General features: G+C 38.1%; 2 protein-coding genes across 4 annotated transcripts in view; one reads left to right on the plus strand and one right to left on the minus strand.

Moving 5' to 3' along the window:
- The window catches only part of SPAG17 (sperm associated antigen 17), a 287,832-nt gene extending 280,885 nt beyond the window's left edge, over positions 1-6,947 (plus strand). For both annotated transcript variants that reach the window (XM_060201805.1, XM_060201806.1), the window contains one exon: positions 6,757-6,947. The gene's annotated coding sequence lies outside the window, so the exon portion shown is untranslated. The remainder of the gene's footprint in view (positions 1-6,756) is intronic.
- Positions 1-23,138, minus strand: part of WDR3 (WD repeat domain 3) — a 42,967-nt gene that overhangs the window by 5,158 nt on the left and 14,671 nt on the right. Inside the window, exons 6-25 of one of the 2 annotated variants that reach the window (XM_007534771.3) lie at positions 22,938-23,033; positions 21,016-21,123; positions 20,769-20,870; positions 20,236-20,333; positions 18,666-18,773; positions 17,845-18,075; positions 15,395-15,488; positions 14,659-14,760; positions 12,598-12,683; positions 12,275-12,410; positions 10,994-11,050; positions 9,708-9,808; positions 9,444-9,555; positions 9,168-9,302; positions 8,834-8,884; positions 7,267-7,332; positions 6,707-6,799; positions 5,789-5,836; positions 3,484-3,527; positions 789-917 (exon numbers count right to left, since the gene is read on the minus strand). In XM_007534771.3, the coding sequence (XP_007534833.1) occupies positions 789-917; positions 3,484-3,527; positions 5,789-5,836; positions 6,707-6,799; positions 7,267-7,332; positions 8,834-8,884; positions 9,168-9,302; positions 9,444-9,555; positions 9,708-9,808; positions 10,994-11,050; positions 12,275-12,410; positions 12,598-12,683; positions 14,659-14,760; positions 15,395-15,488; positions 17,845-18,075; positions 18,666-18,773; positions 20,236-20,333; positions 20,769-20,870; positions 21,016-21,123; positions 22,938-23,033 (1,997 nt within the window). The remainder of the gene's footprint in view (positions 1-788; positions 918-3,483; positions 3,528-5,788; positions 5,837-6,706; positions 6,800-7,266; positions 7,333-8,833; positions 8,885-9,167; positions 9,303-9,443; positions 9,556-9,707; positions 9,809-10,993; positions 11,051-12,274; positions 12,411-12,597; positions 12,684-14,658; positions 14,761-15,394; positions 15,489-17,844; positions 18,076-18,665; positions 18,774-20,235; positions 20,334-20,768; positions 20,871-21,015; positions 21,124-22,937; positions 23,034-23,138) is intronic. The other variant, XM_060201807.1, reaches the window with a different exon arrangement.

A 23,138-nucleotide genomic window follows, 5' to 3' on the forward strand; every position in this document is an offset into this window, starting at 1 on the left:
GGACCTGGGTTCGAGATCCCAGTCCCTACTGCAGTAGGAAGCTTTACCAGAGGTAAAGCAGGTCTGCAGGTGTCTCTCTCTATCTCTCCCATCAAATAAAGTGTAGAGGTGGGATGAGAGAGCGGGAAAGAAGGCCACTGGGGGCAATGGATTCACTGGGTAGACACTGAGCCCCAGAGATAACCCTGGTGATAAAAAAACAAGCACAACCATCCTATTTAAGATTATAATCATATGAACACTAGATTTCTCAGTGCTGTGCACATGAGACCTGGAAAATAATCCATCATCCATGAAATGTTGTTATGAAGACAAAACAAAATCATTTGGCTTAAGCTAACTAATTAAAATGAAACGACAACCGAAGGAAATTGGCAGACTAGAACCAGGGCCACCAAGTCATGAGGCAGCTTGAAGACCTGAGCCATGTATTAGCTGATGTTACTTAAAGAGGTACCTACATCACTATCTTTGCTTTAAGAACAAGATTGGTAACAAAGGCTAAGAAATAATTTTCCAGGCAACATACTATAATTCTTTAACAGTTTTTTTTTTTAATTTTATAAAAAGGAAACAGTGGCCAAAACCCCACACAATTCCCACCACCAGAACTCCGTATCCCACCCCCTCCCCTGATAGCTTTCCCATTCTCTATCCCAGCCTCTTTAACAGTTTTCTAAAACTAAAACCTCAGATTAATTACTACCCAAGTGTTGACAGTGTCAATTAAGCTGCCAGTAGAGCAGTTATGCTGAGAAAACCTGATGCTTTTTGAAAAAGGATGTTACCTGAGGAGAAAGAAGAGGCATCGGCACAGAAGTTCTATATCTGAGCCTTGCTGAATGAATTCATTAAGAAGCATAAGAATATCTGGGACATAAGAGAAAGGTAGCACAAGCAGAGATTCTTCCAGCTCACTGAAAAAGAAAAAAAAAATTAATGGTACATTTTAACTTTTTTTTAAAAGCATCATTTTAAAGTTATAAAAAATTTAAATGGGGAGTCAGGCGGTAGCGCAGCAGGTTAATTGCACATGGCGCAAAGCACAAGGACCAGCGGAAGGATCCTGGTTCAAGCTCCGGCTCCCCACCTGTAGGGGAGTAGCTTCACAAGCGGTGAAGCAGGTCTGCAGGTGTCTACTTTTTTCTCCCCCATCTGTCTCCACCTCTCTCTCTCCTATCCAACAACGACGACATCAGGAATAACAACAATAACTACAACAATAAAATAACAAGGGCAACAAAAGGGAATAAATAAATAAATCTAAAAAAAATTTTTTTTTAGATGGTGGTCCAGGAGGTGGCGCAATGATAAAGCTTTGGACTCTCAAGCATGAGATCCCGAGTTCAATCTCTGGCAGCACATGTGCCAGAGTGATGTCTGGTTCGTTCTCTCTCCTCCTATCTTTCTCATAAATAAATAAAATCTTTAAAAAAATTTTTTTAAAATGTTCTCAGTACTATTTTTTCCAACTTCTTTTATACTAGAATAGCTTTTATCCACTCAGAGTAAGTTGAATACAGATGGTTCTTTCTTCTCATATCTTGTGGGTTTATATTTAAACCTACTCAATATGTTTTTGTTCAATCTAATCCTCCCCCAACCCCAAGTCAATTTCTCCTACGTCTTTTAAAAATATCCCATTGTTAGATGACTTCTACCTTTTATTGGGTTTCTACATATAAGGCTGTTTCAGGGCTTTTGAATCTACTTAGTGATCAATCATGTGGACAATAGTCCTGCCTGTAACTTTTTTCTTTTTTTGTTTTTAACTAGGGGATTGCTTAGCTCTGGCTTGTGGTGGTGGTGGGTTTGGAGTATTGCATCAAAGTGAAAAACTCTGGGGGGAGGGTGGGTTTTCAGGTCCATCATGGGGGTGGGGGTGGTAGGAATGGGGACACAGATCTTGGGTGGTGGGAACGGTATTAAAATTTACTTCTATTAACTTGTAATCTTATAAATCACCATTTAGTCAATATGTTCGGGGCAATATAGATTGAATGTTTCAAGTTATAAAAAACAGTTTCTATTACTGCGGTTTTAGCTTGTTTTACTTGTCTAGTATCCTTTCAATTACAATTAGAAATTTCAAAGATTTCAATTAGAAGCATAAGCCCATCTATAAACTAGTTTATATATATAAAAAAATCTTTAAAACAATATAACCCTGGGGGCAGGTGGTGGTGCACCCAGTTGGGCACACATATTATCATGCTTGAAGACCAGGTTTGAGCCCCTGGTCCTCACCTGCAGGGAAGAAGCTTCACAAGCAGTAAACAGGACTGCAGGTGTCTCTCTAGCTCATAAATAAATTTTTAAAATTTATTTATGAGAAAGATAGGAGAGAAATAACCATACATTACTCTGCTACATGTACTGCCAGGGACTGAACTCAGGACCTCATGCTTGAGAGTCCAATGCTTTACCCACTGTGCCACCTCCTGAACCACTAACATTTTACTTTCATTAATAATAAGAATGAAAACAATAACACCTTTTTTATTTCTAAAGCTGAGAAAGAATGTTTAAAACCCTGGCAACTATCAGTATAGCTGCTCTAATTCTTTAATCTTTCAATTTAACCATGACACCAAAATTATTTTGATCAGCATGGGAGTTCTGACCTGCTCTGATGGTTCAACCCTCCTTTGGCAACCTGGTGACCCCCCTATTCCCCACTCCCGGGAGGTCACCATGTTGATGTCAAACTTAGTACAGACACCTGATCAGAATAGCACACTACAGCCCAGAACTCCGGGGCCAAATGATCCTCCAGTCTCAGCCTACCGAGTAGCTGAGATTACAGGCGTGTGCCACCATGCCAGCCAAATTATTTTGAAATAGAAAAAAAAAAATGAAGAGAATACTCAGCCATTGATCAACGATTTAGGTTAGGAAGTTTAAGAAAAATAATGTGTCTCAGTGGAAAAAGTACTGAACTTTTAAGCATAAGGTCCTGAGTTTGATCCCCACTATCATATGTGCAAGAATAATGGTCTGGTTTTCTCTCTTTGCTTTCTGTCATAAATACATTAAGTCTTAATTTTTCTTTTAAATGACTAAATAATAGGAAAGAAGCAGCATCTAATAATTATTTATATAATGGAATTTTAAAATTAACCTGTGCTTTTGAAAAATACATAATACTAAGAAGATATTCTGTGAAAGAGTAGAACATACGGTTGCATACAGTATGAATTCAATTTTGTATGTAAGTAGAAAACAAACCAATGGAAAATTATTACTGTTAAAACATGTTAAAATGTTATTATTTCAAATGAAGTATAGGTTATTTCATTACCCTTCAAAATTTTGAGTCTTCTTGCTCTGCCTCAAAGTGATTACACGAATTACTTGTCATCAAAATTTTGACATAGTTAAATCTATAAAGGCTGTAACCATTATAGTTCCCATCTATTTCATGATCAAGTGGTATTTGATAAAATATTAACCGAAAATTATAATTTGAGCACTGGAACTCACCTTGACTTGATCCCTTTAAAAATCTCCAACACATAAGCAGAAGGCTACAAAAAGGAAGGACAATTGTATCAGTGATACTCTTGGTTGCCTTCTTCTGAAACTCTAGTTCTCATCTCTCCCCTTTTAGAACAGAACTTTAAAGTGGCATGTTTTGCACAGTACATCAGGTGTGGCTTTATAATCCAGCTCTGCCACTTCCCAACTATGTCAGTCTGTCTCTAAGTCAAGTGTTTCATTTCTCTAAAAGAAAGAGACACTGACTGATGTCATTATTATGATGAATGAGACCTGCCAGTACAGAGCTGATGATCAGAGACCAGTAATCATGTTCTCCACTCTTCTCTCTCCTCATTCAGCAGACTGACTTATATTAGCTTGTCCTCCAAAACCTTCACAGTTCATATAGATAAGAGCACCATACAGGGCACCAAGGGGATACTCCATGAATAATAGAGCAGTGCCATGATGTATTTCTCTTATTCTTCTGTGTAGTTCTACCTGGAATGGAGTGCAGTGGAATGGAGTGGAATGGAATGATACAGGTGTGAGGTATGGAAAAAAACAAAAAAAATCAGAGGGCTTTAAGATATCGAAAGCCAAACAACTACTAGAAAATAGAAAGATGCCAATTAAGTCCAACTAAAGAGGCTGAATTAAAAGGTACACTAAAAAGGCCCTCTTTAAATACATAATATTTTGGAAGACATCACCATTCAAGAGAGATTATTTTTCTTTATTTTGTTGTCACAGGGGCTTAACCAACATGGGTCAACTTTTTCAGAGAGTCAGAGGGACAGATGAAAAGATACCACACCACAGCATAGAAGCTTCCTCTATGTATTGACAGTTGGGCTTAAACCTGGGCCATGTGCATGGCACCATAGGTTCGCTATCTAGGAGGGCTATTTTACTGGCCTGAGGGTAAAAGAAAAATTCCTAAAATATCCATGCTCAAATCTTTTTCCCTTCCTTTATCCTTGAAAATTACCCTTTAAGACTTGGATGTTAGACCAGAAACTATCAGATACTTAGAGGAAAATACTGGCAGAACTCTTTTCTACATATATTTTAATGACATCTTCAGTGAAACAAATCCAATTACAAAGACTAAGACAAGCATAAACCTATGGGACTACATCAAATTAAAGTTTCTGCACAGCCAAAGAAACCACTACCCAAACCAAGAGATCCCTCACAGAATGGGAGATCTTTACATGCCATACATCAGACTAGAGGCCAATAACCAAAACATATAAAGAACTTGCCAAACTCAACAACAAGAAAACAAATAACCCCATCCAAAAATAGGGAGAGGACATGGACAGAATATTCACCACAGAAGAGATCCAAAAGGCTGAGAAGCACATGAAAAAAATGTTCCATGTCTCTGATTGTCAGAGAAATGCAAATAAAGACAATAACAAGATGCCACTTCACTCCTGTGAGAATGTCATACATCAGGAAAGGTAACAACAACAATGCTGGAGAGGTTGTGGGGTCAAAGGAACCCTCCTGCACTGCTGGTGGGAATGTCAATTGGTCCAACCTCTGTGGAGAGCAGTCTGGAGAACTCTCAGAAGGCTAGAAATGGACCTACCCTATGATCCTGCAATTCCTCTCCTGGGGATATAGCTTAAGGAACCCAACACACCCATCCAAAAAGATTTGTATACACATATGTTCTTAGCAGCACAATTTGTAATAGCCAAAACCTGGAAGCAACCCAGGTGTCCAACAACAGATGAGTGGCTGAGCAAGTTGTGGTATACACACACACACACACACACACACACACACACAATGGAATACTACTCAGCTATAAAAAATGGTGACTTCACCGTTTTCAGCCAATCTTGGATGGACCTTGAAAAAATCATGTTAAGTAAAATAAGTCAGAAACAGAAGGATGAATATGGGATGATCTCACTCTCAGGCAGAAGTTGAAAAACAAGATCAGAAGAGACAACACAAGTAGAACCTAAAATGGAATTGGCATAATGCACCAAAATAAAAGACTCTGGGGTGGGTGGGTGGGAGAATACAGGTCCAAAAAGGATGACAGAGGACCTAGTGGGGGTTGTATTATTCTATGGAAAACTGAGAAATATTATGCATGTATAAACTATTGTATCTACTGTTGAATGTAAAACACCAATTCTCCAATAAAGAAATTTAAAAAAAAAGAAAGTTTGCTTGCTTCTGTTTCTTTTTGTTTGTTTTCTTTTTCAAGTTCATGGAAAAAAAAAAAAAAAAAAGAAAATGACCCTTTAAAAATCAATAGTAAACCAATAGGTAGTCTACTCACAGAGATATTGCCATAAGCCATCAGGATAGGGTTAATGGGCAGAGGAACCTAAGAAATGATTAAATCAAATCATTAAAATAATGAGATTTTAACAGTTATAAGCAGGGTGATAACACTATTTTATAAGGCTAAAACCAGATTTTTAAGTTTCTGCAGTGCTGACAAATAAGTTTAAGCAATACATTTCACTTAGAAATCTGCTTCCCGGGAGTCACACAGCGAGTTAAGTGCAGGTGGTGCAAACCGCAAGGACTGGCATAAGGATCCCAGTTCAAGCCCCCAGCTCCCCACCTGCAGGGGAGTCACTTCACAAGTGGGGGAGCAGGTCTGTAGGTGTCTATCTTTCTCTCCCCCTCTCTGTCTTCCCCTCCTGTCTCCACGTCTCTCTGTCCTATCCAACGACAACAATAACAACTACAACAATAAAACAAGAAGGGCAACAAAAGGGAATAAATATTAAAAAAAAAAAAGGAAAGAAAACTGCCTCCCAAACTAAACACATTTTTAGTGAATACAATAACTATACAAACACTTTTAATTTCCTATCTTCCCCTTTATATCAAGACCTGGCTTTTGTTTCTTAATGTGTTTCATTTCTTATCAAGTAACATTTGAAATAGAATGTTACATTGGTTTCGGATCTATAATAACATGTAGTAACTCAGTTCTTCACATGTTGTGAACTGATCACAATGAGTTTAGTTGTCATTTGTCACCACATTGTTAGCTTTCAGAATTTACCCTCTTGACCACTCTATGCATCCTCCAACACACTCCTGCTAATTCCTTGTAGTATTTGAACTAGAAGAGACTCAATTAGATTGATCTCACTTCCTGATCTAGGTAAAGTTCTGAATATTTTTCTTCTCAGGAATTGTCTCTATTTGTGTTTCCCAGGAACTTAACAGGACATCTTACTTCTTTCCCTGCAGCTTTACAAATGGCTTTGTGTTCTTTCATTTTTGCAGTTTCCTCTCGGTATAGCTCAACAGCCTCCATGATCCGCTCAGCCTACAAAGGACGACAAGGACTGAAGTTGTCAGTCACATCACACCCCACCATTCCTGAATACTGCAGCTGGAAGGCCTGACCTGTAAATTCTCAAACAAAATAGCTGAACCCATTAAAATAAAGATATGTCAACAGAGGGCCAGAGCTATTGAAGATATCACTTGTTTTTCTTTATTTAGCTTAATGGGAAGAGACCAAATGTTCTGACTTCTACTGATACTATACTTGCATGCTTTGAGTACGATAGCTCCCAGAATCCCCAAAGGGGACTACTTACTTGTGGGAGTTTTAATCTACCTTTGTAGCAACTATACTCAGTTTCAACACCTGTCCCAGGTTACAAGGGAGCAAAACCAGAGGCCATGATGTCCATCAGTGTACTCAAGCAAACATTTATGATCAATGGGCTACTTGGTAGACAGGAACATTTCCTAAAAAGTTGGGTAATATATTCTATATCAACTTACCGCTTTGACTGTTTCAATAGTTTTCTTTCCTGTAAAATAATTGTCACCTTGAGTCTCCCCTGGAACCTGCAAGAAAAAGACCCTTAATCAATATCATTCATAAGCCAAATGTTTAACATTAGATTTCATAAAAGAACAGGCACTACTATTTTATAACATGATGTTATCAGCTGCTATTAACAACTCAGTGTCAGAATTTGTAAGTATTCTAATACTTTTTAAGGTTTTTAAATATATTTAATTATTTGCTGGATAGAGAGAAAAATTGAGAAGGGAGGAGAGGAAGGGGGGGACAGATACCTACAGCACTGCTTCACCCCTTGTGAAGCTTTCCCCCTGCAGGTGGAAAACAAGGTATTAAAACCCAGGTCCTCTCATATTGCAGCACATGCATTCAACCAGATGTACTATTGCCCAGGTCAGTTTAGTATTTTATATGCATGATCATAAAATATCATGCTTCACAATTGTATAAAGATGCTCAGTTTCTCAAGTGTTTTCTGATTTTTTTACTATTATATAATTAAAATCCTCTGAAGCCTGCATTAAACAAAGCCAAAGGCTGGGAGGTGGCACAGTGGAAAAATGTATTTTCAAGCATGAGTTCCCAAGTTTTATTTCTAGCCCTACATGCACCAAAGTGATTCTCTGGTTCTTTTTCTCTCTTTCAGCAATAATAAGCAAATAAACAAACAAATAAATATAATATTTTCTTTTCCTTTTTTTTTTAAGTAGAAATGACAAAATCACTCAGTACTAAATTTTGACAAACTCTTGTTCAGGACATTTAATTGAACAAAAAGGACTATACAGATTCTTCTTTTTTCTTTTCTTTCTCTCCTTCTTTCCCTCTCTCCTTTTTTCTATTTAAATATTTATTCATTTCCTTTTGTTGCCCTTGTTGTTTTATTGTAGTTATTACTGATGTCGTCGTCGTTGTCATTGGATAGGACAGAGAGAATGGAGAGAGGAGAAGACAGAGAGAGGGAGAGAAAGATAGACACCTGCACACTTGCTTCACCGCTTGTGAAGTGACTCCCCTGCAGGTGGGGAGTTGGGGTCACGAACCGGGATCATTAAGCTGGTCCTTGCGCTTTGCACCACCTGTGCTTAACCCACTTGCACTGCCGCCCAACTCCCCCTCTCTCCTTTTTTGTCCAGAGCACTGCTCATCTCTGGTTTATGGTGATGCTGTGGATTGAACATGGCGCTTTAGAATCTCAGGCATTACAGTCTTTCTACTTAACTATTATACTTTCTCCCCAGACCCGATTCTTTTTCTTCTTCTTGCCACCAGAGTTACCATAGGGGTTTGGTGCCTGCACTCATATCCACTAATCCCAGTGGACACCCCCCCCCATTTTTATATGACTGAACAGATAGCATTTGAGAGGTGAGTGGAATATAGAGAGGGGAAAAGACAGAGGGACACTTGCAGCAGCACTTGCTTCATTGCTTGTGAAACATTCCCCCTGCAGGGGAAACTTGAACCGGGCCCTAGGTTCTTATAACTGGTAATCACTTTGGCTTACACGGCACCATGTCAGGGTCACAAAGATTTACTCACTGCTGGTTGGTCTTCTTTGGCCACACTTTCTTCATATTCTGCTTCCCTTTGCTGCCAAGAGATAGATACAAATTTATATGGAAAAAAGAAAAACAAGATGTTTATTTTTGAAATGAAGTGAGACAGTGAAATGATGTTTTCTCTTTTAGACTGTAATTCCCTATTGGCTATCTGTCTCTGCTTTACTGCTATAATTGTTAACAATGGTTTCAAAAATTTCTTCTAAAGTTCCTTGGGTTTGCACTGAGGAGTGACTGCACTAGAAAGAAAACATCAACTGGGACAGCTGCCAGATTCTTATCAGTTCTTCTGTAACCAAGACTGGAATCCTTACCATCTCTCTTTCATCTTCAAGAATCAGAGGTTCCCTTGTTCTCTCCCAAAGTCTCAGAGATTTGTCATGGGATGATGACACAACATAGTCTCCATTGGGACTAACAGCTAAGCACCAAATTTCCTGATGGTGTCCCTTGAGGGAGAAAAGATAAAACCCAGAGTTAAGAATAGCTTCTGTATATATTGCCACTAACTGCGTAGTCTTGTAGGGGACTGACTGGCTATCATATATAAGTAGTTCTATAAGTGGCTAGCAAGTAGGCTATGAGGTTACCTCCAGAGTTTGTATGTGTTCAAATTTGTCGGCATCCCATTGCTTAATCTTCCGATCTTTCCCAGCAGTGAAGAAGAGGTGAGATTTGGGTACAAATTTTAGGTACATCACACTAAAATATTCAAAAACTTTACATTAGTGAGTCTGACATGAAAATGGGCATTTAAGTGGCTAAGTGTATGCCTTTTTGTTTCCAAATTTTTAATTTATGACTGACAGAATTTATTGAAAAATGGACACACATGTTCAAAGACAATGACTGACCTGTCATCATGTGCAAAGAGAGACTTGTGGCAGTCCCCAAAATCCAGACCCCAGATTTTCACATTTCTGTCAGCAGAGCCTGTAACTATTAGTGCTCCATCCTATGACAAAGACAAGTCAAACACTGCATTGCTTGATTATCTGCAAAACTACACATTTGACTTTGAAAAGCTAACCAGAACATTGAACAATATCCCCCCATCCCAATTAAAATCAATGCCAAAAAATAATGCCCTATTTCTTTTCTTTATCTGCAGGTCCATTTAAAAAGAATCCTACAGTTTGATTTTTTTTTTTAACTTCTGCAGGTAGTGTTTGTGCCTTGATGTAGGTTACTACATTTTACAAAATAGGCAGGTAAAAGAAACTCTAATTTCTGGCCTGGGAATTGAGATGAGAGGAAAAGGGAAAAATGAGGCTGGGGGAAAAAAAAATCTATAGAAATGCTGATGACTAGGTCTTTTACCCTGTCTTCCCTACCCCTATTTCTTTTAATTGCCCTATTTGAATATCTAGTCCAGATGGGTGACAACATAACAGAAAATGAGAAATATTTTAGCACAGATGCACCGAACTGTTTGTTAATGCAGTGATCACAGTTCAAAGATAACGAGATCATGGGCTCATTGCTTGGTTCTATCTTTCTTACCAATATCATCTTTCAGAATGGGGTGCTTAAAAAAAAAGGATTCCTATGTTTGAAAGTGAGCTATAAAATCAGAATACTTATTAATTATGAGAGAGAGAAAGACACAAAATTATTGCTTCACCATCCGGAGTCAGATGTTTTGATGTTCATGTTTTCTGTTGAGTTCCAGATTTTGGCTGGATGGGTAGGAGGAATTTTTGACTACACTTGTGAAGCATTCACTTTTTTTTTTTTTTTTTTTTGTAATGCTAGACTTTCTGTGAAGCAGACCCAAACCTTGCAACTAGATGAAGATGTTCTGTGTGTTTTTTGGTCTCTGCCTTAGGTACTCACTTGTGGTGTTGGGGATCAAACCCAAGGCCTCATCATGGATGGTATGTGCTCTATTTACCTTTCTGGCCCCCGTAGTATTTTAGATAGGAAATACTATTTGAGGTAGCCAAAACAGAGAATTAGTTATGAAAATTAGTTCAGACAATATTTATGAAACATGTTTATATATGGTACAGTTTTTTGACTTCTGGAGTTATAAAATACAAACAAAAAATACTCTGATGATATTAAGCCAGTAACTAGGAAAAGTGTCTGCTTGAGAAAAGGCAACTTGTTACTGAGATACTATTTAAACTTTACTTACATAAGAGATATCCATGCATATAACAGGTAGTTTGTGTCCATACAATGAGAGAAAAAACTGAATATGAAAAGAAATCAATGTAAGCAATTTAAGCTTAAAAAAAAATACAGATGTCATTTATTATATCGAGATCTAAAATTTAATGCTAAATACTGATCTGTATTACTTTATGACTATATGTTACTGTTGTTATTTATTTTCTTGTACCAGGGAACTGCTCAGCTCTGGTCTATACATGGGACTTTAGAGCTTCAGGCATGAACGTCTCTTTGCATAACCACTATGCTATCTCTCTCATCCAATGACTATATTAGGAGCATTAGTTGCTGAAGTAACTTTGACCCTGCTTGCACTTGCCAGCAATACTGCAGAGTGGATCCAGGGATGCAGATAGCACAAATAAGTTCTCCACACCTCCTAGCTGGAAAGGCCCTGGGGCACTTGTTTCATAGCCATATCCTCTGACCTAATCCAGTCCTACTGACTTTCTGGGTACAGGGGCCAGTAATCTCAAAATTTAAAAGCAAACCACAGGATCATGATGTACAGCCAAATGTTGAATCACTGCTCAGGTCACCAACCAATGACTATGACTGGGTTTTCTATCTACAAATTTTCTGAACACATGAAAATTGCCATAAATAAAACCTATAAAAGCAAAGGTTTCTTTTAGAACTCTTGACTCTATAGAAAACTGACAATGCTTTTACACACAGTTAAAAAAAAAAAAAAGAGGGAGTCGGGTGGTAGCGCAGCAAGTTAAGCGCATGTGGTGCAAAGTGCAAGGACCGGCTAAAGTATCTCTGTTCGAGCCCCTGGCTCCCCACCTGCAGGGGGGTTGCTTCACAGTCGGTGAAGCAGGTCTGCAGGTGTCTGTCTTTCTCTCCCCCTCTCTGTCTTCCTCACCTCTTTCCATTTCTCTCTGCCCTATCTAACAAGGATGACATCAATAACAACAATAAAACAAGGGCAATAAAAGGGAACAAATAAATAAACAATATTTAGGGAAAAAAAAGAACCTATCACTGTTGTGTATTGTCAAAGCCATCTTTATTTTTAACATTTATTTATTTATTTATTTGAGAGATAGGAGGAGAGAAAGAGAACCAGAGCATCACTCTGGTACATGTGCTGCTGGGGATTGAACTCAAGACCTCAGGCTTAAGTGTCCAGTGCTTTATTCACTGCACCACCTCCTGGACCACAAGGCCTTTTTTTTTCAGTCTCAATAGAAATTATTCAGGTCAGAAGAATATTACCAAGCATGTAACCCAGCCATACCTTTAAAGTGTCAACATAGAAAATTTTCACAGTACAGTCCAGCAAAGACACAGCCAACAGCTTTTGATTGGGAGAGTAACTGACACTCAGAACATCTTCATCTAGTTGCAAGGTTCGGGTGTGCTTCACAGAAAGTCTAGCATTACAAAAAAAGAAAAGTAAAGAAAAAAAAGTGAGTGCTTCACAGATGTAGTAAAAGATTGCTCCTACCCACCCAGCCAAAATCTTAAACTCAACAGAAACATGAACATCAAAAGGTCATCTAATGCTACTCCCCAGCTTCATGTCGATAAATGGATACAAGTAGAAAGATGCCTACTCACCTCTTCTGTGTACTATTTTCATCTTTTACCAACTCAAAATCCCAGAATTTGACAGATTTGTCTGCACCACCTGACACAAAGCCACGCTGAAATAGAACATTCTAATTAAAGAATATCTGCAGGGGACAGGTCATGGTACACTCAGCTGAGCACATATTACCCTGTGCAAGGACCTAGGTTTGAGCCCCTTCGGGGAAAAAACTTTGCGAGTGGTGAAGTTGGGCTGCAGTTGTCTCTCTGTCTCTGTATCACCCCCTTCCCTCTCAATTTCTGACTGTTTCTATCCAATAAATAAAAAAAGTGTTTATATACAGGAACTTTAAGAAGACATCAAAATACACAACAGACTTAAGAATGATGTAACTTTGCCTTAAGCCATGTCACTGCTCTTTTAGAACTGCAAACTTCCTTAAAATTTGTGCTCCCAATCTTACTTGAGAATTTCTAGCAGAGTAATAAAGACAAATGATAATTAGGTTAAGCTCTAGCGATACTTTCAGTCATTACCAGTGAGACTTAAGGAACATTGTGGAGCTTTTCTATTTATTTATATTTGGAATAATTCTCAGTGTTACAATGTTAGACACATTACTTTCCTTCATATCACTCTTTGTTATTTTATCATTCTATTTTTTTTAATTGGGGAAATTAGTGGTTTACAGTAAATACAGTTGTTGGTACATTCAGAACAGTTTCCCATATTAAAAAAAAATTGTGCCATATTGATTTTTGTGCCACTAAAAATATATAGGACAGAGTCAGAAAAATGGATCCACAGTGTCTATTCAGTATTTTTTTTAGGGATTTGTAATGACTGTATAAGGATACTGAATTTTGACATATATATATATATATATATATATAATTTACAAAGCTGCTGGAGGAAAATGACATAATGGATATGACAATACTTAACAAAATAGACAAAACACTTTACAAATATAAAATATGATCACTATTTAAATTCACAGATGTTTTGTTTTGACCCAAAAAAGCATACTGTAAGCTTTAGATACCATTTCATCAAAAATACTGGCTTTAATTAAATGAAGGTTTGCATTACCGTAGGAAAACACTGATAGATGGCTCACAATCTCTTAGAGTATTCTCAAAAAAAAAAAAAAAGATACCTTGAAATGGAGCAGCAGCACCCTTTCTAGGCTAAGCATACAGTTCTCTAGGATGACTCTCAAAGGGAAATATAATTTACTAATTTGAAAGGGGGCCCTTGGGCCTTGCTGTATGATGATAGAAAAGGTTCTAAGTGGAGGGTGAAAGGTGATTTTTAGACACCTACCACAGGAATATGAGAAACTATGTCGATGTGTCAACAACCATGGTATAATAACTCCCAAATAAAATGAAGAAGAAAAAAGATCCAACCTAATAAAATCACAGTGGAGCAACAAATTCTACTTAATCCTTAGCACTGTGTTGCCCAAGAAAATACCTCTTTAGGGGAGTTGGGCGTAGCGCAGCGGGTTAAGCGCACGTGGCGCAAAGCGAAAGGACAGGCCTTAGGATCCTGATTCGAAAACCACCCCCTCCCCGGCTCCCCACCTGCAGGGGAGTCGATTCACAAGTAGTGAAACAGGTCTGCAGGTGTCTTTCTCTCCCCCTCCTATCTAATAACAAAGATATCAATAACAACAATAACTATAACAATGAAAAAAAACAAGGGCAACAAAAGGGAAAATAAATAAATTAAAAAAAAAACACCTCTTTTAGAAGTGTCACAAACCACTGGGGGGAGGGGAGTAATGAGGGCTAGCAAGCTCAATCATGTAGCTAATGACCAAGAACAGCTGACAAAAAAAAAAAAAAAAAAAATTCATGACTGCTATTCACATTATCGAGTATAGGAGATGCCATCATGTATGAAGTCTAAATATTAGACCAAAAATGGGCTTAAGATAAATAATTATTAAGCAGCAGTAACACCCTGTAAAAAAAAAAAATGATGATGTTCCAGTACAATGATAGTTCAATTGAAAAAAATTAAAGAAATGGGAAATGCAATCAGAGAAATGAAACCCACATCTTGAAATCTGGTTTAATTACCTGATCTGGAGAGAGAGACAAGGACCACAAGGCTCCATCGTGTGCATCAACTGTTTCCAGCAGATTTCCTGAGGCCAAGTCATAAATCTGCAGCTTTCCTGTCTAAGGGAAATGCAAAACCAACACCTTCAACCTCCATGGTTCATGCCTTCATACTTTAGAAAAGACAGCATAATGGAATAGCAACTATGTGGCCAACTGCTTAGGAAACAGGTCCATTTTCCAAATTCTACAAACCTATTTGAGTAAATGTAATATAATCATCTGAAATGTTGTGCTATTCCTGGTAGGGTTGCTAGTTTATATAACGGTGCAATATAATAAAGACCTGTCATTCGGGACTGTCAACTTCATTGGTTCCCCAACATCCACAAGAAACTACCTTTCAGGATCAATAAGAACATGCCAAGCCAATATTTTCCCCCCATTTAATTTCAGAGAGAGAGAATAGCACTGTCCCACCGTCAGTGAAGCTTCCTCTGATGTTATGGTGTTCCATCTAGTGTCAGAGCTCAAACCTAGAGCTTCCCACATAGTAAGGTGGGTGCTTCACCAGATGAGCAAGTTCATGGACTTTAGCCTGATCTTTTAAAAAGAAACAAAACTTAATGAAAAACCTCACAGAAAGGGTCAATGAACTTTCCCATTTCACTACCCAGTACAAGTGCATTTCCAATATGCTAGAAAAGGAGTCCAGTTTTATCAAATAACTTAATCTAAGAAAGTCTCATTTTACCTTTGTTCCTATGATGACCTGTCTGTCACCAGGCACAAAGAATGAGCAAAGAGCATATTCACAGGTCATTGTGCGAATGCACTGCAGTGTAGATCTGTGAGAAAGGAATAAAGAATTCACAGTTAAGATTGTATTCACTGGGGTCTCATGCATGCATGATTTTTACTACTCCCAGGCCCACCCCCCTTCTTATTTCAGATTAAGAGTCTGAAAAGAGATGCTTTCCTAGTGCTATGCCACTCCCATGTGGTGCCAGAGCATGAACAAAGCTGTACACACAGCAAAGCATGTGCCCTAACAGGTGAGCTAACCCCAATGAGCTCTCATTTTAGAGGTCAGTATGTATGTTTCAACATATACAGAACCACAAAGTGATGATGATAGAATACAAATTCTGGTGGTCCGGGAGATGGCGCAGTGGATAAAGCATCAGACTTTCAAGCATGAGGTCCTGAGTTCAATCCCCGGCAGCACATGTACCAGAGTGATATCTGGCTCTTTCTCTCTCCTCCTATGATTCTCATTAATAAATAAATAAAATCTTAAAAAAAAAAAAAAAAAAGAATACAAATTCTGAACCTTAGCTCAGATCCAGTTATGGTCATCTGGCTTTTTCTGCGCTGGTGATGTTTAAGTTTATATCTGTAGCCTAAGCCATCCTAAGAAAATTAAGACTCATGTGTTGAGCCTTTGCTTATGTCACCACTTAGATGTGCCATCTCAGATTTTATATGGCCCAAACAACAAAAGACTCAAAGCTCCACTCTAAAGTATTTCTACCAGTTAGAGGTCAGAGAGTTGTAGGATCAATCCAGTAAAGACTGACACAGAAGAGGAAGAATTAATGAAAGTTAAGTGTTTTTTCTTTTCTTTTTTTTTTTTTTTAAGCCAGAGCACTGCTCAGCTCTGGCTTATGGTGGTGCAGGGGACTGAACTTTAGAGCCTCAGGCAAAAGAGTTTCTCCACCTGATAGTGTTTCAAAGAAGAGAAAGATATCAAGTCAAGGGTATAGCACCAAATAAAGCTTATTGGTCACTGGATTTAGAACATAAAGGTGACTGTTGAGCTGCTAAGAGCCACTTTGGTCCAACAGTTGAGAATAAAACCTAGTGGGAGGCAAAGATATTAGAAAAAGTCAGGAAATACAGAAGGCAAAGAAATATGAGAATGAGAAGGCTATAACTTAAGATGGGGTATATTATATGAAATTTATATCCTGATAAGAATGATCCAATAAACAGGAAACAACTGTGTTGGAGAGGGATAGAAATTTCTAGGAGACAGAATCTCATAAACAAGTTGTGGTTAACACTGGCTAGGAGCACTGACATAATTGGAGTTAAGACATTTATCTGGATACAGGCATATCTATGTTGATAGACATAATGGGAGCAGTTATTTTTTCTAGATAATCCTGTATTTTCAGTAAATTAGGAAGCAAAGTCATCTATTAGGTGTATAAGGATAGGAAAAAAGGTTTGATGACGTAATGATCTAGGAATGATAAGAATGGGAAATAAGGGGCCAAGTGGGAGCTCACATGTTACCATGCATGAGGACCCATATTTAAGTCCCTGGTCTCCACCTGCAGTAAGGAAGCTTCACAAATAGTGAAACAGCTGCAGGTATCTCTCTCTCCTTCCCTATCAGTCCCCCAACCCCAGTTTCTTTCTGTCTTTATCCAAAATTAATTAATTGGTAATTTTTTTAAAGGATTTCTTTTTTTTTAAATTTTTAATATTTACTTATTTATTCCCTTTGTTGTTGCCCTTGTTGTTTTATTGTTGTAGTTATTATTGTTGTTATTGATGTCATCGTTGTTGGATAGGACAGAGAGAAATGGAGAGAGGAGGGAAAGACAGAGAGGGGGAGAGAAAGATAGACACCTGCAGACCTGCTTCACCGCCTGTGAAGCGACTCCTCTGCAGGTGGGGAGCCGGAGCTCGAACCGGGATCCTTCCGCCGGTCCTTGCGCTTTGCACCACGTGCGCTTAACCCACTGTGCTACCGCCCGACTCCCAATTGGTAATTTTTTCAAAAGCACATGACATACCAGTTAAGCTGTCTCCAGACCCTTATTAAAAAATAAATAAATAAAAAGAATAGGAAACAAATACAGTAAAAATACTGGGCAGCATTAACAACCTACTTGAATTTAAGGAGTAGGCAAAATATTTGTGTGCTTTTATAAAGTCACATATTGCTACAACCTTTGGGCATGAGTTCAATAGGCATTTACCTTTCCTGTATTCTATAGTAAGTCCACAACCTAATATCAAAATAAACTGAATTTACATTTTCAAAGATTTGCATTTAAAGCCTTAAAAAGCTAGTAACTCCCACCAAAGAGTGTTAGGATCAAGCTAGAGGGCTGGGTGGTGGCACACCTGGTTGAGTGCACATGGTGCAATGCACTAGGATCAAACTAGAGAAGATCTCATGTTACAAACCTGTTCCATATTTTGATGGAGTCAGCAGCTCCTGATAAGACAGCAATATTGTCTGAGCTGAATGACAAAGTCCGAACGTCACTGCGGTGACCCCCAATAGTGATCCTATTGGTCCTGACAGGCTGAGGAGCAGGTGTGGATGGATTCATTGTATATAACTCCACCAAGTTATTTTGCAGCAGGAAAACAGCCTTTAACTCTCCTTGGGGTGAATGGATCAAGTCAAAGGATCTGCACAAGAAAAATAAGTATGCTAGCTAGCACCTAGTGACAAGACTTTAAAAGAGAATTCTGCTGTACCCTCAATCTATGACATCTGAATAACTATAAAGAGTTGTGCTAATGAGTGCTTTGAAGTAGAGAATGAGTGCTCTGAAGTAGTCTAGTAACATCTTTTAAATCAGAGAAGCCCGATTTAAAAGATGGGTATTGGTTTTATGCATGCATTTATTTATTTATTTTTTTGAGTGTCTAAAGACAGAGCATATGCATATTTTAATAGGCAGCAGGAAAGAAAAAAGTAAATAGCCAATACATCTATATAATAAAATAATGGCAGATGATGAATCAGAGGGCCCATGATGAGGGTAACAGGAAAGAAAAAAGTAAATAGCCAATACATCTATATAATAAAATAATGGCAGATGATGAATCAGAGGGCCCATGATGAGGGTAACAGGAACCTAGAGTACCCCCATCCTGACTGTATAAAAATATATAATTCACAAAGAATGTTTAACACTCAGCATGAAAGAGCCAATACAACATTAGAGCTTACTATTTCTGTAATGCCTTAAGAGCTTCAGAGACATTTCACTTACTTGATTTTAGCAGAAGTTTTGATATTTGTCACCCGCTGAATCTCATCTTGCAGAGTCATTTCCACAGTGACTTCAAGACCTTCCTCTTCTCCACTGGAGGAATTTAATCTGGAGTGGGAGAAAAATATCATTCGATCACATTCCTAGAAACTTGGCTAGCACTTGGATTTAAGTTCTGTCATTAAGTTCAACAAATCATGTGATCCTGGGAAAATCACAAGGCAACAAAGCATTGCTATAAAAACTGAATAACATAGTATATGTGGAAGTTTTTTTGTGTGTGTGAACTACAGTGTCATAAATATAAAAGCACTGTTCTATTTAATAGGTACCATCAATAAAATAGATTCTGAATGTACCATCTGATCTAGCTTCTAAACTCCAATTCTATTCTATAAAATGTTTCTGATAAGCTTGTCTAATGTTGAGAATTTTTAGAAAATTCATTAGCTGGCATGTAGCAACCCAACTATGTCAAATAAACCAGAGACTTGATACATTCCAGCTACCAAGAAAGTGATTTTTTTGTTGTAACGACTTTTTGCAAGACTAAGTTGTCCCCAAACTACCATATAATCCATCATTCTCACAATCCCGAAGATTAGCATTATGCAGAGCACTTTTCCTCTAATTAGACTGTTAACATTAAAGTTGTACAGTATTGCCTACATAGCTCAAAGCTATTTTTTAAACAATAAATAGAAAAAGACTATTGTCAACTTTACTTTTTAGAGGGTGAGAGATAGAAGAGTCAGAGAAGAGACAGATGCCTGAAGCAAGTCTATTGCTTATGATGCATCCTCACTGCAGATACTACTATATAGGGGCTGGGGGCTCACACCTGGCTCATAGCATATACTGAGCGAGTTGCCACCTGGTCAATAACTTTATTATTATTATTTAAAGACATACTTCTTTGTTTATGAGAGGAGAGAGAGCCAAAGCATCACCCTAGCACATGTGATGCCAAGACTGAATGAGGACCAGCTGCTTGACAGTCCCATGCTTTACCCAGAGTCCTGGGCTGCAAAGCTATTTTTAAAAAAACAGTAGTCTTTTGGGGCCTGGACAACAGTACACCCAGTTGAGTGTACATGTGACTATGTGCAAGGGCCCAGGTTCAAGCCTTTACACCCCACCTGCATGGTGAAAGCCTCATGCGAGTAAAGCAGTACAGCAAGTGTCTCTTTTTCACTGTCACTTCACTTCCTTTCTCAATTTCTCTCTGTCCTATATAATAATGATAGAAAAAAAGAGAAACAAAAACACAGAAGAGAAAAATGGCCACCAGGAGTAGTGGATTTGTCCTGCATGCTAAGAGCCCCAGTGATAACCCTTGTGGCAAAAAAAAAAAAAAAATCTTTCTAGTTCTCTACGACCAAGTTCAAGACTCAGGAAAATGCCAGCTATGAGGCAATAGATAACCAAGGACAGAAACTGAAAACCTGGGACTACTGGTATGCCATCAAATCTTCTTTATTAATAGTAATAGAACAAATAGTTCCTTAAGAAAGCCATACTTATTATGACCTATACAAGACAGTTATTAATAAATATTATGAAAACATACTTTGCTTTCTTTTTAGCCTTTTTCACCTTCTTATCCATTTTCTTCTGAACTTCCTCTTTGGAAAGGATACAAAATACTTCTAGCACAGAATCAGTTCCCTAGAAAGGTAAAGGTTAATGTTAATCTAGATAGGCAATTTGAAATGTCACTTAATATCAATACAAACTTTTAAAAAATTCCTTTTATTGGTTGTATAACCATGGTCAAGTTAATCTCTCAAGATTGGATGCATTATCTATAAAACAGACATACTGCTTCCTACTCATACTACTTTCTCTGAAGACTAAACAGTAAGTTAATGCTTTTAAATTGCTCAGAAAAGTAGACATTTCATGAAAGATTGCTAATAATAAAAGCAATAGTGATTATATTACGCTAAAGGAGGTAAGAGATTATAGAGCCACACAGCACACATAATGAATTTACAGCATAGTCTGAGAAATTTCTACCTCTACATTGAACATTCACGAAAGAATGAATCTCTTGAGAGGGAACAGCCTAGTCAGTTATTCTCTTCTAAGTCCAGTACTCACATGACAAGCAAGAATCCTGCCTGTCCGGTCAACTACAAGGTTTACAACTCTGTCCCTTCCTTCTCGCATTAGGGAACCAACTTTTCTGCATGTAAGGATACGCTATAGAAGAGGGGAGAGGAAAAGGATGGTTAACCTTAAGTTACATGAAACCTCTATAAAGACAAGATTCTGAAAATGTTTCCAAAAATGATAATAATTTTCACTCTTCTTTCAATTCAGTTGAACATAAACAGAAATAAATTACATCTTCAGGCGCTTCATCCACTTCAGAGGTGCCATCGTCCTGTGTCTCCTGTACTGCAGGGAAAGACCCTTTGACCTTCTTAGGCTCTGGTTCTTCTAGGTCTGCAATCTGTTTCATGACAGTAGGAAAACAAAAGCAGAAATGGGGTTCAAGAGGTGACTCATAATCCCAACAACTTTTAGTAAATTGTCTCGTGGCCATTTAGTGATCTCTCTCACCAAACCTCTTCAATGGGAGGAAGTTCTCAAACAATACTAAAAAATTGACTACATTGAAGACAAACAAAACACAATTCACTATATAGACCTCTAATAACTGTCCTCCACGTGGGAGTGTCATAATGCTGGGGGAAGCCCTGATGCACTGGTGTCTCTCCCTCTCTAACTGAAATGTTGTTGCCCAGGAACAAGGATATTATGCCTGTGCAAGTCCCAGCTTCACAAAAAATTATAAAAACCAAAGTGATACTGATTGCTCAGCACTGGAGCACAGGACTTATAAGCCTGAGGACTCAGGTTTTAGTCCCAGAACCACATAGGGGTATCACTGCTCCACATGAAAGCTTCAGTGCTGTGATCTCTCTCTCTCTCTGTGAAATAAAAAGAATTAAAAAATAAATACCTAAGTAAGTTAGTGCAAGAACAGTGGCCCAGGAGCCACGATAAACAGAAATAAATAACTCTAATAGATATACATATAGACACACAAATACAAACATATACATATATATAAAACAAAAATAATTGCAAAGGCATTTAAGCAGTGGCGGCATTTTCTCCTGTAAGTATATTTCTTCTTTAAACAATAACTGTTTCTCATGTTAAAAAAAAACAAAAAACAAAGTGGGGACTGAGTGGTGGTACACTTGGTAGAATATACATACTACAATGCACCTGATACGATACAATACAATGAACCTGGGTTCAAGCCCTTGGTTCCCACTTGCAAGAGAAAGCTTCATGAGTGATGAGAGCAGTGAAGCAGGTGTATCTCTTCTCTCTCCGTCTCTATCTCCCCCTTCTCTATTGATTTCTCTCTGTCACTACCCAACAAATAAAAAAACTAAATTAATAATAATGATAAAACCACCAAAATGACTACTGGTTATAACAACAAAATCCTAAGGTCAACTAACCCTAGGGATGATATTATTTTCCACATGAAATCATTGCAAATGAGTAAGTTAGAAATCACATAAGTATGTAAGTCGATGTAGATTTTTATTTATGAACAAAGGGTAAGATAATCTAAAGTCCATCAAGACAAGTCTTGGAATATGAGATTAACCTTAAGAATTACCAAAGTTGGGGGCCATGGTGCACTTGGATAAGTGCACAAGGATACAAGTTCCTGGTCCCCTCCTACAGGGGGAAAGTTTCACGAGTGGTGAAGCAGTGCTGCAGGTGTCTCTCTTCTCTCTCTCTTTTTTTTTAAATCTCTATTTATTTTTTATTATCTTTATTTTATTGGATAGACAGACAGAAATTGAGAGGGAAGGGTGAGAAAGACATAGACACCTGTTGCCCTGTTTCACCACTTGTGAATCTTTCCCCCTGCAGGTGGGGACCAGGGGTTTGAACTCAGATTCTTCTGCACTGTAATGCGCCTTAACCAGGTGTGCCACCACCTGGCCTCTCTCCCTCTCCAACCAATAACAAACTAAAAAAAAAAATTACCAAAGTCAAATATGAGTAGAAGCTATAAGGCTGAAGCAGTCCCTCTTTGAAGTTCAAATACATGAGGGCATCAGAGTACATAATGAAAAAGGTGTTTAGCAACTGTAGGTTACCAATGTGAACCAGCTGGAACCACTAGAATTCCTCCTGTTACTTTGTGAAGTACTCAATAATTAGATCTCATTCTGAATTCCACGAGCCCATAAAGCAGCTCCGACATGTCAATTGCCAAGAGGAAGTAATTACCTCTTGCAGATATGCGATGTCCCAAGCCCTCAGTTCACTATCGGCAGCTCCAGTGATGAGTCGCTTTTCCTCTGACACTAGAACCAGTCCCCATACCTAGAAGGATTCAAACAAGAAAATAACTAAGAGATTCTGGGATATATGACATGGCAGTTCAAAAGTCTTAAGTACACTGTTAAGAAAGCTTGGCATTTTCAAAGC

The sequence above is a fragment of the Erinaceus europaeus genome, chromosome 11, assembly GCF_950295315.1.
Source record: "Erinaceus europaeus chromosome 11, mEriEur2.1, whole genome shotgun sequence".
NCBI classification, from domain to species: Eukaryota; Metazoa; Chordata; class Mammalia; order Eulipotyphla; family Erinaceidae; genus Erinaceus; species Erinaceus europaeus.